Source organism: Cryptotermes secundus, unplaced genomic scaffold (genome assembly GCF_002891405.2).
Source record: "Cryptotermes secundus unplaced genomic scaffold, Csec_1.0 scaffold688, whole genome shotgun sequence".
NCBI lineage: Eukaryota > Metazoa > Arthropoda > Insecta > Blattodea > Kalotermitidae > Cryptotermes > Cryptotermes secundus.
The window spans coordinates 532,650-551,110 of NW_019725012.1; the positions used below are offsets into that span (position 1 = coordinate 532,650).

The 18,461-nt window shown below is 36.8% G+C and overlaps 1 protein-coding gene and 1 long non-coding RNA gene across 8 annotated transcripts in view; one reads left to right on the plus strand and one right to left on the minus strand.

The window, feature by feature from the left end:
• Positions 1-5,401, plus strand: part of LOC111863231 — a 36,848-nt gene extending 31,447 nt beyond the window's left edge. Inside the window, exon 3 of the long non-coding RNA XR_002842562.2 lies at positions 4,417-5,401. This is a non-coding gene — a long non-coding RNA (uncharacterized LOC111863231). The remainder of the gene's footprint in view (positions 1-4,416) is intronic.
• LOC111863230 (Down syndrome cell adhesion molecule-like protein Dscam2) overlaps positions 1-18,461 on the minus strand; it is a 407,724-nt gene that overhangs the window by 29,945 nt on the left and 359,318 nt on the right. For 4 of the 7 annotated variants that reach the window (XM_033750971.1, XM_033750970.1, XM_033750973.1 and 1 more), the window contains exons 12-17: positions 11,418-11,753; positions 8,557-8,856; positions 4,400-4,519; positions 2,928-3,104; positions 2,689-2,836; positions 1,420-1,568 (exon numbers count right to left, since the gene is read on the minus strand). In XM_033750971.1, coding sequence (XP_033606862.1) covers positions 1,420-1,568; positions 2,689-2,836; positions 2,928-3,104; positions 4,400-4,519; positions 8,557-8,856; positions 11,418-11,753 — 1,230 coding nt within the window. The remainder of the gene's footprint in view (positions 1-1,419; positions 1,569-2,688; positions 2,837-2,927; positions 3,105-4,399; positions 4,520-8,556; positions 8,857-11,417; positions 11,754-18,461) is intronic. The other 3 variants (XM_033750976.1, XM_033750975.1, XM_033750977.1) reach the window with 3 other exon arrangements.

The window sequence follows — 18,461 nt, forward strand, 5'->3', positions numbered from 1 at the left end:
CCATTAGAAATGGAAGGACTGTGTGCAGTGAATGCCACCACATTGCTTAGCCAGGACAGCAACAGAATGCATACCTTAATGACAAAGAGGACTGAGAATGCCTAGGATAAGATGGAAGGATCAATTGTATCTTCCCTTCAAGATGGGGAATGTAGTACCCAACCTCTGTGAGTAGAAAAAGATATCTGCGAAGTGAATCAAGTAGGTAGAGTACAATTAGTCTGGAACAACATATGTAACTATGAAAATTCCCAATTTGTTCCTTTAGTTCAATCAATCAATCAGTTTGAAGAAAGTCATCTTCTGGGTTTAGGCGCTGTGTATTCTTGGAATGCAGAGAGCAGTAGAGCGGCTACTGCTCTCTGCATTCCAAGCCATTCACCTGCTCTGAAGATGGAGGCGATACGTTCCTCCGAAACGTTGGTCAAAACGAAGAATACACGGCGCCTAAACCCAGAAGACGACTTTCTTCATAGTCATCGCCGTGAAAACCACAAAACTTACAATCAATCAGTTTATTTGTTCCGAGAATCCATATTTGGAGATACAACCTCCGGATATGGAACAAGTCAATTACTATATATTAAAGTAACATACGTATATACATGATTCAGCAATGCTATGAAAATTGATTACCTACAGATTTCATACAAATCAGTCATACAATACATCATCCCACTTTCAACAATTCAATACCAAACGAAACCCAACATCCAACATTTTCTTTTATAGATTAAATGAGGACAACATATTTGTCATAACTTAAAACCATAACACACTCACTTCAGAATTTATGGACATAAATTCATCAACAGAATAAACAGCAAGGATTTTAAGATCCTCTTAAGAGAGTTAATTTTTTTTTAATTTTTTTCTACTCAGGGACCTTATTATACAAGGTGATACTCTTATTTATAACGCTTTTCTTAGAAAGAACTGTATTGCAATGATTTACATGTACATTTAGTTTTCTTTGCGTGTTATAATTATGGATGTCCACATGTTCTGTTACATAAAATACTGATGCATAAGAGATTGGATATGCATACTGATTGGATGTAAATGGGATTAACTGCATGTTATATTTTTTAATTATGTTTATCACTTAGTATTATGTGATGTTGTTTTATGATTAATGTTTAATGATTGTGACGAATGAACTTGGAGTAGTAAGAAGTAAAAGGTTGTATTTCTAACAGTGTATGAATCTATGTTGTTGTGATATGGCTTGATTTAATGTTACACCATGCATCTTTTTATGTTTTGTATGAGATTGTATAAGTTTGACTAGCTCTATATCCTATGGGTGCTAAAGCCCCCGTACAGGATTTGTGGAGTTATTTAATAACAATAAACAATAAGCATTGAATTTAACAAATGGATAATGAAACATAATAGTTTTGTTAAAAATTAGGCTACCTTGAACCGTAAGTTGGATTGTGGTTCGATCCTGGCCATATGCATTGCTAGCAATGCATGTGAAGTCCCCTCGATCTACAGGTGAAACATCCATTATGGTCAACTTTGACAGAGAACCGTGGGACAGGGATGTTGTCTTCACTGAGTACCTGAAAACCAGTCATGTATGTAACAATCAAAAGCATGGTGCCATATGTCCAGTTCTACTGCCATTTGTGATGGACTGTAATGACAGCATGCTCTGGTTTAATTCAATTTCTTTCATATCTAAATAGTAAGAAAAACTGGTAAAAGTGATGAGTACACTTTGTGTACGCCTGTGCTAAACTACATAACACAGTCTACCATGCCCCAATGTAAACACACCACACTGAGCCAAATCTAACCAAGATGGAACACAGTGTGATCAGGAACCACCATGAAATTTGGAATGATGAAGATTTCACACCATATTTTGGGCTTGAAATTCTTTAGGACAAGGCCAGATAATATGCCATTCATGAGAAATTTAATTGTAAGTCATAACTGTGGATCTATCAGGTTGTAAACTGTTGTCACAAAGCAGGCTAACATTTATTTTCACTGTGAAAAATTAATATAGTTTATGTAAAAGTTTTGGCTGCAAAAAGCTAGATGTCTTGGAAAAAGATTCAAATATACTACCATGGTCTACTTGGATGAGGTATTGAGTAGAATGTGTGTCAGTCTTAGTTTAGATTATTTTACTTTAATTTATTTTACTGTTTCTTTAATTCACTGACCTGCAACGAATGATCATAAAAATGTCATCTAGTGAGCTGAGTGAGCGAACTGTGTGTATGCTTTTAATTAATATTTTATTGGATAATAAAGTCATTAAAACAATGGAGTTTAATGTGAAGTGATATATTAATTCTAGAGTTAATTTCTATTTCTCAGTGCAATAACCCAATAAAGGATGATAAAAATGATGGAAGAAAGGAATAAATTTGTTATTCTGAAAGCCTTAATAACTGCCAAAACTGTCTGTAAAAACATAAAGCTGCAGTGAAAAGAGGAAGGATTTGTCGGTGACAGTCAACAACAAAGTTTATAGTTCTTTTGATGGGAGTATTACACATTTACTAAGGGTCCTATATTGGACTTTGTAAATCATTTTGATTTTTTAAAACCTCAAACCATGGTTCAGAGCTAATTTCCAAAACACAAGGAAGGACGGAGGGTAATCATAAAATGAAAACTGTCAGCTCGTGATGTGATAGACTGTTATGTATGCCATTAGTTAAGTACCTCATTTCATAGTCAGATTCAATGCGGCTGCCTTTTGCTTTCCATGTAACATCCATAGGTTGATCACCATCTGCTTCACATCGTAGATGTACTGTTTCACCTTTTCGTGCCATTTCTTGCCGTGTTCGTACTTTGAACCGAGGTCCAGCTAAATATTGGAATTCAAACTACATTATTTGATGGAAAAGTGTGGCATTCTATTATGTTTAAGATTATTTACCAATGTATCACTGACTTACCATGCACTGTTAGCAGAATCACTTTACTAAGTCCTGGCCCAATTCCATTTCCAGCCTGACACAAATAATAGCCTTCATGTTCCTGGGTAGCTCTTGAGATGATAAGGGAACCATTCTCCAAACTGTGGATTCGTTGACTATGGTAACTGAGATCTCGATATTCTCCAGGTTCAGTGCCTAAAATGGGGTAAAATTATTAGGCAATTGTTTGCATCTTTAGAGCACGAAAACTACAGAATTCTTTTGTGTCCTAAGAAGCCAGTGACTGCCTACATTCTTACGAGACAAAATTCATCTAAAGATTATTTAAGAAATCTATAGTTTTCTCTAAGCAAACACATAGCATCTATGTCAGATTTGAGGCTTTCACGGCGGTGACTATGAAGAAAGCAGTCTTCTTGGATTTGGCACCGTGTATATGTGGTGTTAACCGACGTTTCGGAGGAACGTATCGCCTCCATCTTCAGGGTAGAAGAAAAAATATAAGAAATCTGCAAGCTGTGGTCACACAGTCTGCTTTTACCGGTTCTCACGGTCTCTTCGCTTGCAGATTTCTTATATTTTTTCTTCTACCCTGAAGATGGAGGCGATACGTTCCTCCGAAACGTCGGTTAACACCACATATACATGGCGCCAAATCCCAGAAGACTGCTTTCTTCACATAGCATCTATTTTACTGTCAGTTGATTTAGGGTATTTAGGAAAGTAGCTATAGATGGAGAACAAACAATATCCATCATGGCTTCATGTAAACTAGCTATGGTCACTGAATAAAGTCTTTTTTCAGAAACAAGTAGTTGTTTACTTGTCAGTATATTCCCTGCCTTTTTGGAACCTACAGGTTATTACTCTCTTCTGAAGAGTACAATAATGGCACATATTCTTAAGCAGTTGAATCCAGTCAGAATTTAATATGTATTTTTTAAGATTCATTTTAATATTATCTTCCCACCAGGACAAGGTCTAATTAGTGGTGTTGACCCACATAAGATTTCCATGAACATATACTTTTATTTGTGGTCCTTCATTTCGATTTGTTATGAAATGGAATGCTGAGCAAACATTTTTGGTTCAGATATGTTCCTAAATATATTCTGAAAATGAGAGCATTAAAAAGGGCTCACTATGTACAAAATTATTGCTTTTGTATGTAATAAATTCCATGCATTTGAGAAATGTTAGCAGAGGATTAGGACAACTGTAATAACAATGATAGTGTGATATTATATTTTATTGGCGCAATATTGGAGGATTAGAAGATAATACTAATGATTCAGTAGAGTTGCATCCTGTTTGTGTCTTAGTTAGTTGGTTGGTTAATTGGTATAATATACATTCATATCTTAGAGATTTCTATTATTGCTATGAAAACTGGAGACTATTTGAAATCTTCAAACATGTTACTGAATAAAATCTTGCCCAGTTCTAATAAAATACAGAATATTAAATCATAGTTTGAAAGAAATACATACCAACTGCTTTTTTCCAGGTAACTGTGGGTTTAGGAAAGCCATCCACTTGACAGTGAAGAGATACTGGATTGCCTTGTACCACACTGTGGTCAGTTGGTTCCACCATCCAACGTGGAGGCACTAAAAGAAAACCAGGCAGCATCAGCATATGTGAATCAAGACAGTTTTCATATAAAAATCCATCTGTTGACTACAGATACAAATTTCACTCTGAAATGAAATGCATTACTGAAGGCATCTACTTGTATATTAATACAATATTTCCTTTGTATTTGCTGAGTGTCGAAAATTTGACTCCGTTAAAAGCAGTTGCACTATTCATCTAATAAATTTTTAAGTTGGTGCAGATTATTAATTTTAATGTTGCACTGTACTGTTACAGTGATGTCAATACCAAACAATTTTTTACAATTTACTAAATTTAACCAAACTAGTACTGAAACCGACCTTTACAAATCAACTCAAAATTTCATTTCATATTTAAGAAAAACATGTTAATCATAATTGACTGTGTGTTATTGTATCATAATTTTTATTATTATTACTATGTCAAAACTTACAATTGTTTTTGAGGCAATGGCATCATTGTCTCTAATGGGAACAATTTGAAGCCTGTATTGTTTCCCTTCTTCATGCTTTAGTATGCAACAGAACTACATGGAACTGCAGCATGAAATAAATATTACAGATTACTGTTGTGTTTATATCATAAAGTTCAATATAGTGAACTTTTTCTTCCTCTTTATTCTGTCATTCAAAGTTATAGACACTTTCCTAGCAGATGTCTGCATAGGCTCAGGCCTCTGTTTTCCAAATGTTTGTAATGGGTGTAAACTTTACATAAGTCATATAAATATATAGTGCACCACATGCTGTGAATAGTAAAGGGTGTTCAATCAAGAAGGAAACTTCACAACACCATTGACTGGGCCCAATATTCCTCATAGATTGCTGCTGTAACTGTAACGGCGCGCGTTTATCAGCGCTAATGACTCATTCTGCTATCAGCAGTTATAGCAGCAATCTGTGAGGAATGTCAGCGGTGTTGCAAAGTTTCCTCCTTAACTGAATGCACTGTATAATGGTACACAAAGTTGGATAACAAATCTAGGATGCCAGTTTCAGTTAACAGCACATCTATGTCATACTTCTGTAGATGGAATTAACTGAGACTCTGCACATAATATCTGAAGGAGCTTTAATACACACGACTAGGTAAATGGTTTTATTTTCCAAATTTTTATTTAAAAATACACATAGGACGGGTAGAATTTATTATATCAACAAGTAACCCTAAATATGTTTGCAATATGAAAATATGCTGAAATGGAAAGAGTTCTTACATACCATATATTTATCATCTGATATGTACATTTGCTATAGTTTTATATTCTAACTGCTTTAACTGATAAGCGTGACATATTTTGAAACTGTTTCAATTATACAAATTCTATCCAATTCATTTAATAAAACATCAAGTACTGATGAGAATACGGAATAACCAAGTTACAAATGTGAAAGAATGATAAAACTTTAATTACTTTTTGTCATTGGAATTAAGTAACAAGCAACATGAACTAAATTTCAAACATGATGCTCGTTTACAAATTTCATGTCCTGTTTATCTGAACAAGATGGAAATATCTTGTGGTAAACATTAAAAATATTAACCTTAATTTAAAAAAATCTACAACAGTGTGGTGAAAGTATTTATTGGTATCAGTCAAGTATCATATTTATAATGAAGTGACTACCAATTATGTTATTATGTGCATAATGAGTTTTCAAACTAATCTTGTCAAAATCACAAGTTCATTGCTTTTGTTATTCTACTAAGTGTACCATTTGATATATACAAGAAGGAAAATTAACATGTGCAAATGTGCTGAAAATTCTTCACAGCACCAAATCATTGGTGTCAAGTTTCCAATCACTGATGAGAATCGAAAATCACGAACGTTAGAAATATCATACCAAATTAAAATTAAAAGTTGGAATAGAAATATAGAAACAGTTTTGAAAACATAAATATTGAAAATTTGGGGAAATTATGTTATTAGGTACTAAAATATAAGCATGAGCTCAATGTTTTAGAAATGACAGTGAATACAAATATAAGAAAATAAATTTTCTGTACTGGCTTTAAGATGAAACACAAGGAATAAATTCATTACTTTGCAATAATGTTTAATATTGTCCCATATGTGAGAACTATTACAGAGGTCACTTAATAAAGATTTAAGGATCAAATATTAATGAGTAGCATGTGTAAAGATAGTGATAAAGTCTGAAATTTTGTAATATGATTCCAACAAAGTGCTCTGAGATGAATACTGAAGTAGTGGTTGTGGTGAAGGTAACGCCAGCTAGTCAGACTTCTCTCAGATTTTTGAAATTGTGACAGAGAATGGCGAAAGAATTATTAAAAGTGATGTACTGAAGTACTCAGAAGTACTTAAGAGTTACCTTGTATCCACAGAAAAGCAATGTGAATTGCTATGGGGTTTAACCTGGAATTCTGCAGTAAAATTATAGGATGTAGCTGTCTGAGATGTGGGAAAAATTCTAACATTATAAAGGCTATTGTACACTAAATCATTAATTTGTGAACTTTAAGGCAAAGTGAGAATTTAATATGCTTCAAGGAAGTGTGAGTCATATGTGCATTTTCTGTTGTTGTATATGGAAAGAAAATGCTTTGAGTACTGTGAACTGATGGGAGGAATTTCATGAAATACCGTGTTTTTATGTGGACTGAGTCAGCTGAGCTCATTCAGAACAATATTCAGAGATAATCATTTGTTCTTCTGGAATGAGATTACCAGTCTTTTATTGTAACAGGGTGTGAATAAGTAAGAATATGTTAGGCAGAATGTGTCAGATTGATGGAAATTGTTACTAAAATGAAAATGGTTATGCTAATAAAACTAAATTATGTACATTTTCAGCTTACTATTTCAGTGAAATTCTGACATGATAAATAAATTTGAAACTGAATCTAGTTTCTGCTATGCACGAAAAACTTCATGTAATTGAATCAATAAAGTGAAGATCTTATGAAGCAGTGACACTGAGACATACATATTCAATAGCTATCACCAATGACTTGCTGAATACAATGATAGTATCTTATGTAGTAAAATATTAGTGGTGTGCATAAAAATATGTGATGTTAATAAATATACTGAAAGCAAAAGTTACTATTAAATATGCAGTGAGCATCAACATTCAGCAAGAAGGAACTATACTATTTTAACGGATATTCTCATGCCAATGCAGTGCAGGTCATGGATCTTTCTGTGACAATTTCCAGACATCATATTTTACTGTCAGTATGAAAATGTTTAATGACTTTTTAGCATGCTTTGCAAATATCGTTATGATTAACACAATTTATTTAATAATGCATTCAACTGCTAAGAATACGTAGCACTGAAGGATAGGTTGATCAGTGGTAAAAGAATTGGAAAGGGTGTGAAAGGATGTTATTATGATCTGATTTATAGTATTATTCTGGTACATGCCTGGAGGGACTGATGAAAACCATGGAACTTCTCAATTAGAATGGTTGATTTCTGGGCCAAAATTTGATCACAAATATAACACACAAGCACTAACCACTAGAATGTTATATTTGTACAAAGCACAAGACAAGCTATGATGAATAAACATCTGTGTTTCCATGATGTACACATTTTGTGAGGCGGAAATATATTTCAAGTATAAACTGGAGGCCAATTAAACATTTTCCTTCTTTGCATGCTATCTCATCACTACTCAGGGTACAGTCTTAAGGCACCTCCAGCTAAACTGTGAAAAGAGTAAGAGTGTGGTAATGGAAATGAAAAAGAATGATGCTGAATAATAGAATTTTGGAAATTTTAGTATGAGATGCAGTTTAAAATTTGATGTGATATAAGGACCCAGGTTAGATGCTACTGTCATTTGAAAATATTTTGAAGTAAAGAAATATAATTTTTCATAACTACAAAGAATATTAAGAAATGAAATGAATGACTGTTATCAGAAATACACAATACATTGCACATTAAGATCCATGAAGATTTCATGCTGGGTGACACAACTCTATTACATTTAACAATAAGATGGACTATGCTGCTGATAACTTTATAGTACAACACATTACATTGCATTACCAGTGACAGACAGTTGCGCTGTGTATTCAGCACTGCCAGCCTTGTTAGTGACCACACAAGTGTAGTTGCCACTATGACTAGATGTTACAGTATTTATGGTCAGAATGCTAGAAAATGGAGCATAGTCGCTAACGTTAATCCAGGGAGCATCGTTGTCATTTTCGTGGCCCAAGGGCAGCGAATCTTTACGCCACGTGATGTTAAAGGGCCGATCTCCTTGGCTTGCTGTACACATTATCTGCGTTCGCATTCCTTCTGTCACACCATCCTCAAAATAAAAGGGGGAGATCCTTGGAGGGACTGAAATATGCAAAATCAACAGAAAACCCGAAACTGCATCAAAAACACAACATAAAAAATGACTGCTGAAGATATAATGAAGGAAAAAACCACCAAATGCACTGCACTTATTATAATTCCTGCTCCTGTAGTGTGTATCGAAGCTAACATATGGAGTAGTATGGGGCAGGGGCTAAAAAAGTCTGATTAGTGTAATCATAGATAAGTGATAATCCATATCAAATTTAAATTTTGGAAAAGAATGTAAAGTAACAAACATATTTATACCAGTGTGACATTGTATCCTCTGAAGGGTAAAATACTTACCATAATATGACGGGCTGTAGGTTTGTCTGTTTGTGTACATGTGTGTGTACGTCCATATATGTATGCACACAAAGATTAATCTACAGCTGTATGTAAATGGCTGCAGTTGTCAGAAAACCTAAGCTGCAATACTTCATACTAAATGTATCAAAAATAAAAGTATGATATCAAAATACAGCTGATGCATTTAATTGAAGACAGTGGCATTAAACAAAGATCTGCTAGCATGTAGCATCCTCTAAAATACTTGCCACATTTGTAGGAACTGACTACTCCAAAAATTCCCCATTTACATATATTGTGATTTTCTGGTAGCTGGGTACCAAAATTTTGGATGAACATATTGACTCTGTCTTCAAATCATCTGCCTTGTAAAAATGGAGGTAATTTGTTTTTCCAAAAAAGCTGACATCCACCTACTGTACTGCATGTTGGCAATATAGAGAAGACCATAATGTCAATCTTCTTTGTCATGAGAACCTCAAAATTTAATATTTCCCATCTCGGTAACAAGGCTTTTGATAGGTGGAAATTTATGCTGAATATTTTTAAGTGACTCAGTATTATTTATATGGGCTGCAAAAATTATATCCTTACTCTATTCACTATAAATTTAAAGAAAAATCAAAACACTTTCATTTTATAAATAGTTATGCCTTTCCACATTTAAGTATGTATTCTTAACAAATCTATTAATTTAGTTTCTCAATGTTGTATCATTTCAATATTCCCAACTTTTCTGTATTAATTCACAGTAATAATATAGATCAGTAAATAAAATGGGTTACATTTTTATTTAAAATGTTTATGGAAATAATGAGAACAGATCATGGATTTTGAAATGTGACCACTTCTACTTAAAAATTTTCCCTATTCTTCTCATTTGTGAAAACTATAAATATTTATTAAAGAATAAAGCTAATGGGAATAGGATTTCTTTTCATTACACTGTCAACTTGAAGTCATATTTACAACTGAGAAGTATTTTCTCAAAAAGGATGTTTCATATAGCAAAATTAAGGGAGTGTAAGTATCAAGGGGTGTAACTGACTTCATACATATTCTATGTTTATGTCAACTGGTTTTGCTGAATAAAAGCAAGACAGCTCTGTCAGTACCCCAGTAGGTTTCAGGTAACGAGATCCTCATAAAAGCAGCACTTCTTTAAAATTAATAACAATGACCTGTTCTGGGGGAGGAAAGGCCTAGAAATTATTTGTCTTACTGCTGGAGTAAATGTGACTGGTGCAGTCTTTCATGAATGGTGTGATGTCACTTGAAATGGATACTTCATCGAATGGATAATATTTAGGATCACTGAAAATCCATAAAGCAAATATTTCCCTAAATGCAGTGTGTGAGGCATATTTCGTATGTCGACTGCTAAGATGTACCACCAAAGATGAACCATAATACAATTATCGAATTTGTTTCTGTAAATTCTCAGATTATGTAATGAATATGGTTAAAACGTTAGTAGTACAGCCTATTTGTATGAAAGTAAAAGTGATGAACATGATCACTCTAATTGTGAGTTAATGTGTTTTGGTTCAGTATGTCTTCCAGTTGACTATAAATCACAAGGACATGTGATATAAAGATTTTCCATCATTCTGTTTGCAAACATATCAAAGGTGGTTGCAGCTTCCATAAAAATGAAAGTATTGCAAAAACCCTATGGTGTGTCGGCATCTGTTTGCCACCACAACAAATGTAACACCTCACTACCTACACTATACAGTAATCAGAAAATTTCCCATTAGGCCTAGCTTTATGGCGTGTATGGTGGTAGATTTGTAAGTATCAAACAGAGTGCTGAATTAAAGAACCTGTTTCTTCTCATGTGGACCACGTATTCTGTGATGTTAATAAGAAATATGAATTTACCGTATGACATGGCGAGATGTTAGTTCTCTGTAGTGAAGATAGGAAAACATAAGAAGTGAACTGCTGTGTGGCACCACTGTTTGCATTTATTCTGAAGCAATATAGCTAAAGAAGTAATCTTACCCTTGTGTCAACATCATTAGAGGTAGTGAGACTCAGAAGAGTTTTAAGCCAGGAAATCCATCACCTTGCAACCACTCAGCCATCCTTTCACTCACTCACACCCATTTATAGAGAAACACACTGCAGGTGGGACAAGCAGATTTTAAATGAGGGGCTGAAGGTCAGGGGGAGGGCAGGCAGGTAGGCAGGCAGGCAAGATAAAAGATGGCAGGCAGGCAGGCAGGCCCTGGTGAGATGTGTGTTACCGTTCACTTGGAGTTGTGCTGTGTGTGTGACGGTGGCCGCAGCGTTGCTCACCCGGCAAGTGTAATTGCCACTGTGTGCCCGCGTGATGCTCCCTATGCTTAGCGTACTGGTGAAGTCATCATACTGTCGGGTGGTAATGTCCGTACCGGTTGTGGTGCCTGTGCTACTTGTGGAAATACTTGTTGTTGATGTTGTTGGATTGAGACTGCTGTAGTGGTCTTTGAGCCATATGAAGCTGAGTGGTAAGTCCCCTGTCACCACCACACACTGTATACTTGTTCTGTCGCCTACGTTTAAGTCACGGGCAAAACTGAAAGGCGTGATTTTGGGTGGCACTGAAAGATAGAATTCAAATACTGGTGTGATTATGAACAGGAATATGTTTGTTTCACCCACAGTGGAACTTGTTGATTATTTGCTGTTATTCATGGCTGTGACTTAATGCTAATGTAAGAGGTCATTATGTTGGGAAAAGGCTGGAACAGGAAAAGGTGATAAGACATCCTGACTTAATTAATGTTTATAAGTATATCAAGAAACACTTGATGACTTATTAGTATTGTGAGTATACTTAATTGTAAATAACTAGAATCTGGAAACATCAATCAAGAAAAAAATGAAAATTAAGCTGGTCTTAACACTAAGAATCAAACTGAAAATTATGTGTAAGGTCCATTTTGATGCTTCTGTAATCTCATACATATATTTGAAACTTTTGAGATTTTGCTGTTACAACTATAGATGATGACCCTCAGATCAAGGCTTCATATTTTATTGTGACAAACAAATATATGTTAAGTCATTTACTACATAAAAGTGTTTCTTCCTGGAAACACCTATATTCAACTTCCAGTGTTTTGTTTCTTCATCAATTAAAATGTTTTCTGATTTTCTATTTTTGTTGTTAATGTAACTTTAATAGCATTCTTCCAGAGCAGTAACTAATATCTACATGTTGCTCAGCACTAGTTACTGAAGCCATTCTTTACTTCCTCTTTAATATAATTTTAAATTTACATTTGAACAAATTAAACACAACAAATTACCTGTACAGATCCTTAAAGTGGTGCATGATCAAGTATAACAGCACAATAATCACAAAGAAATAAGATTGTTAACTTGAACTACCATATTAGGGACACAAAAATATATTCTAAGACACAAACAATGTAATATTCTTTCAATGAGAAACACAGTTGAGTTAAACATGTTGCAATATTATTAATATACATTTTTATAAAATACAATGATTATATGAACCTTCATTTCAATTAAATACTTTGCTTTACCTTAGCATTAGAATAATTATCACATTTAAGTTTAGGCCAATCTCATACTGAAGCAAGAACCATCATCCAGCTGCTTTCTGAACATAAGAAAATTCAGATGAAAATTATCATTGAACTGAGACAACAGCACTATAGCCAACTAGTGCTGCAATTGAAACATTGTATAAATTACACTCTATGTAATTTTTTTATGGTATTACCAACGTACCAAAACAAAAATAATTCTTTCAAATCTCTGTATTTCTTTATCTGTTATACAAATCAAATAATCCACTAAAAATCAAACATAAACCGACTTAAACATTAAGTGTTTTTATCATTCCTTTAATTTGAATATTCTGATCCAAAATTAACTAAATGATCACTTCTTAAAGAAGATCTGGGCCCCCTTTTTTCGCATCCAAAAACAGAGAATTATTTATTTTCTAGTCAACGGACGGCAGGAAACATTTCTTTATGAATATCCATTACATTGAGACCTTTTGCCCACAAGAAACGCACAACAGGACGCCGCTCTTCGGTTATATATTCTTCAAGCACGGCCATTATTTTCACTACTGAAACCTTCCTCTGAACATGCGCATGCGGGTCTACTACCTAGAATGTCATGAAGCTAGACAGTGCTGCGACCTAGTGATACACATAGAAAACCTACCGCGTCCATGACAGCTGTTTTACTTCCATTAATGTCATAGTTACTGGCTCTCCCTTAAATCTAGATAGTATTTGCCTAGACAAGAGAGTTAGAAAATATTACAGAGTATCTGAAGCAGAACACCAAGCCAATAGTCGAACCGAGTATCTCTCAAATAGATGCCTAGAATTTTATCACTGCAGCAGCCTTCTCAGTGCATTTTGAGAGAAAATATGTGGGAAAGAGCTCAAAACCGGTCCCTCAGATGCGACTAGAACACTGAACCTTTGAACACGAACCTCTCTACCACAGTGTAGGATTGAAGGTTAACAGATACGGTACATCGCTATCCTACAAGACCTAAACAAGACTTAAATAAGCCATCTGTAGCCTGCAGTAAAAGAAAGTCTTGTTTTGTTCGCTGTTCGGAGCTTCTATTAATGATGCTTTTTGGGTGTCACTGAGCGAACTCTGGGCTGGTTCTTGGTTGGTGGCAATGTTCTCAGCCCATGTGCTAACGAGAATGAAAGGTCACTGAATTAAAAAGGTCGTGAAAGGTCCTGGACACCAGAGAGAGAAACTACTTGTTTCAGACACAACACGAAATTGAATGAGGGAAAAATTGGAAACTGGGTTCAATAAACAGATCACAGACAATGAATGAGAGGTGGCTTGTGAAATGTGGAACTCACAGGAATCTAAGCAATGACGTCATGGGAAAAATACTTTAATAGGCATGCAAACAGGCTCATTTATAAAGTATGGTGCGATTCTTTGCATTAATAATATTAATGATTTGAAGATAGCAGTAGTAGTACTAGTAAAAAGGTGAAGTTGTCCTTGTATGGAACTCATTAAACACTACGCCATGAAGGCGTATGTGGGAGTGGATGTATAGATCCACATTTTCCTGACCTCGGCAGTAGATGGGGGACACGCGGTAGCGTAGCTGGTTGAGGCACTATGCTACAAGCCGGAAGGTCGCGGGTTCAAGCCCCGATGAGGCCATTGGATTTGTTTCAGTTGACCTAATCCTTCCAGCCGCACTAGGCCCTGGGGTCGACTCAGCCTCTAACAGAAATGAGTACCAGGAATTAATTAAATAATTTTCCTGGGGAGTAAAGCGCGGCCGGCGCGTAAGGCTGACAACCTTACCGCCATTTTGAGCCGATTGTCTAGATAATGTGGGACCCTCAACGTCTCACAACCCTATGGGCCTCCACGGCCTGTTACAGGGATAGCTTTACTTATTTACGGTACTAGCTGGAGGTGAGTGGTCAGCTTCACGCTCTGCCATCTTACCCCCGCGGAAAGAGCCAACTGTACCAATTCTATACGAGGCTGGGTGGGCCTCAGGGCCGATCTGGACGCTGTGGATAGGAGAAAATTTCTTGCTCTTGTCCGGTATTGAACGCCGGTCTTCCAGCCCATAGCCTGTGAATATACCAACTAAGCTATCCAGGCTCATAATATCCGATAGGATATAATTTATACTGCAAAGACGTCATCGGAAATCGAACCCGCGACCTACAGTCTTGAAGCACATTAGAGCAGGGATAGCGCGGTCTGTATAGCGATTGGTTACGGGATGGACGACCAAGGGGTCGAAGTTCGAGTCTCGGTGGGGCAAGAATTTTCACGTCTCCATGTCCAGACCGGCTCTGGGGCCACCCAGCCTCCTATCCAGTGGGTACCGCGGGTAAAGCGGCCGAGGCCTGAAGCTGACCACTCGCTCCCAACTATAGCCGAAGTTAAGAAAACGTCCGTCTATACATCCACTTCCCCATACGCCTTCATTGCGTAGTGTTTAGCTAGTTAAGCACAGGGATAACTTCACCCATTTTACCATTTTTTAATTTATACTAAGAATAAAAACAGTAAATAAATAAATACATCCAAATATATGAATAAAAATAAGTAAATAAATGAATTAATATACGTTTGTGTAACGCTGTTAAAACGTAATCCAATGAAACCAATGCTTTGTATTTGCAGTTATCAAAGCAGCAATTTTGACGCTATAAAATGTACAAGTTTCCCAGTCTGTATTTTATTTCATCGCTTTAAACTTAAAAATTATGGGAAAGAGGAGCTTTGTTCTGTACCGGTAACTATGCCTGAAGTATACTCCAGTTTGTAGGTTACCTGGTAGCGTTCATTTCTAGGGTTATCGGTTCAAATTCTATTCACATTTTTTTCTACGCATGATTCATTGTTCTATCGTTGGTCTCTCTTCACAGTTTTCATCAGCCCGTCGGCAAGCGACAGGGACGGAGGACGTAGAGAGCACCTGTCATTCTGCCATCAAATGTTGAACTAAATTTCCTCAAGTTATCATTTTAACTTTGAGCCCTCTTCAAAATTCAAAGGATAAAAAAAGAATGCACAATGACGTCAGTGGTAACATCACGAACCGACATCACGGAAATAACCACGACAACATCGACGCCATATTAACATCAGGATTAGTGATTAGTATGTATACATACATACGATATTCTTTCAATTCTGGCATTTATAATGCGACGGAAAACATATATACCGAAACACGAGAACATGAAAGTAAGAAAAAAAGTAAAGGTATCCCTGTAACAGGTCGTGGAGGCCCATAGGATTGTGAGACTTCGAGGCTCCCACATTTTCTAGACAATCAGCTCATAGATGGCGGTGTCAGCCTTACGCACCGGCCGCGCTTTACCCCAAAGAATATTCCTGGGACTCATTTCTGTAAGAGGCTGAGTCGACCTCAGGGGCCATAGTGAGGCTGTAAGGATTAGGTAAATTAAAAAAAAAGTTAATGACCTCATCAGGATTCGATCCATCGATCTTCTGGCTTGTAGCATAGTGCCTCAACCAACTACGCTACCACGTGCTCCCCACGAGTACATGATGTGTCTCAAATATGGCAAGTCGAAGGGTTTCCTGATTCTATACCTGTGATAAGGTGTCCTTCTCTGGTAATATTCCACAGGCATGGGATAAAGTTAACGCATACGAGGTACCTTGTTCAAATTCCGCCAGGGGAGCGAATATGCTGGCTCAATTTTATTTTCAATTTTCCTCGCTACGTACAGACAGTGATTTACAGTATACCGTGATCACTTTTTCCGACATATATATTATTCAGTCTTCAAAATAAAGCTATTAATATTGTGGCTTACAGACACATTACTAGGCAACGACCGCAAAACAAACAACAAGACAACAGCTGTTAATAGGCAGCGGTCAGCACACAAAATGGACTAGCTGGAAAGCGGTGTTTTCTACGCGGTCCGTACCGAAGGGTTATAAGCAGGACAAAGTTTAGAGCTTAGTCAGCTGTAGGATATTCACCAGCTGGAAAGGACGTAAGCAGAGGACATTGATAGAAGCCGTTACCAGGAAACGACTAGTGAAGACATATAAGACTATATGTGCTACAGATCTTTAGAGTGTGTACACCAGTGAGACTGTTATAGTTACTTGTAGTTACGAGTTGTGTGCCAATAAATCGAGCCACCAATCCAAACCCCGTCTATAGTCACACTCAAACATCATTACAGTATATCTTAATCGATATGCCACGCAACTGAAGCACATAATATAGTATTTTCAAGCAAATAAATAATTAATTTGTAGTTATGGATCTAACACTGCTGTGTGTGTCCAGCATCTATAAAACATCGAAGGATTAATCAGTTATAAACGGCTTAGTACTCGTAGATTGACCGTACCGTCTAAGGTATGAGATATCTTCGCCGCTTAAGCACTGGGATCGAGGGTTCGAATCCCATTTGAGGCATGGAAGTATGCGTTTATGCTGAGTTTATGTTGGCCTGAGTAGGTAGCAGCCTTGAGGCGGTCTAATCCCTTGTCCTAGGAGCCCTACCGACTATCTATAACATCCATAATTTCGGAATTATTTCTGAATGGGTAAAGGTCAGAGAGCTTAATCCGTCAAGATAGAAGACGATGAAGATCGATTCTGAGTAAAAAATAATTTAACGAAAAAAAAAACAAATTTCGTGGCCTGTAGTCCGCAAGCGAACTATACCGACTGAGCGACCGCACCTTGTCTGAGTAGTTAGTGCCAACTTTAGAGGATAGAGGGTGTTGCGTGGATCCCCACGGTCGTTAATATCGGTTTTCTAGACCGGAGTCGCTATTTCCTTGAAACAGCTCCTTGATTATTCTCACGAGGCTGAGTGGACCCCGTTCCAGACCCACTACCTCTCAGAAAATCTGGTAGCGCCGGGAATCGAACCCGGGACATCTTGCTCTGTAACCCGTAACTCTGACCACTAGACCACAGAGGCGGTCACTAAAATGAATGGGCACTATATATATTATAATTATTTTCAGATTATAGAATTGGTGACAATAATATGTCACTGTTTGTGAATACGGGTGCTGTTCAGTGAAGAAACAAGTCCTGCAAGTATTCACAAAGCTTATGTTTTCCCCTTGCCAATCGAGAACTGCCATTTGTGGATGAACGCTCTACAAAATATCAAAGAATATCACAGGTTTTCAATTTCAAAGGAGCAGGGGGAAAGACCGTTTCCAGTACAGCGCAATTCCATCACGTGAAACAAGTCCGAGATGGGCTGTCCATAGCAGCCTTCAGATGGTGGGCAGGGGTTACACGCTGTGAAAAAAAGGAAATTTACGTATTGTATGTTCTTGGAAATGCAGCTTGGGAACCACGTAGCGAGAAAACTAAGCGCTTGATATTCTGATTCTTATTGGATGTAAAACTGCACATGAGGCTGTCGATTATATCGAATTTATACAGCCTTCTGGTACTCCCCAGGCAACTTCTACTGTAGTTTAAAATAAAGTAACTGAACGGAGAAGTTCATGGAGGTAGGCCTAGGCCCACTGGGGCTGTAGTGCCAAGGGGGGGGAAGAAGTATTGTTGTTCATGTGCTTAGCTAATTAAGCACCACGCCATGAAGATGTATGGGGGGAGTGGATGTATAGATCCATGTTTTCTTGACCTCGTCACTAGATCCAATTGATACACTGTCTAATAGTCACATCCACCCAATTTTTTTTCCCTTGGCACTACAGCCCCAGTGGGCCTAGGCCTACCTCCATGAACTTCTCCGTTCACTTCGGTTTTTCTAGATCTTACACGT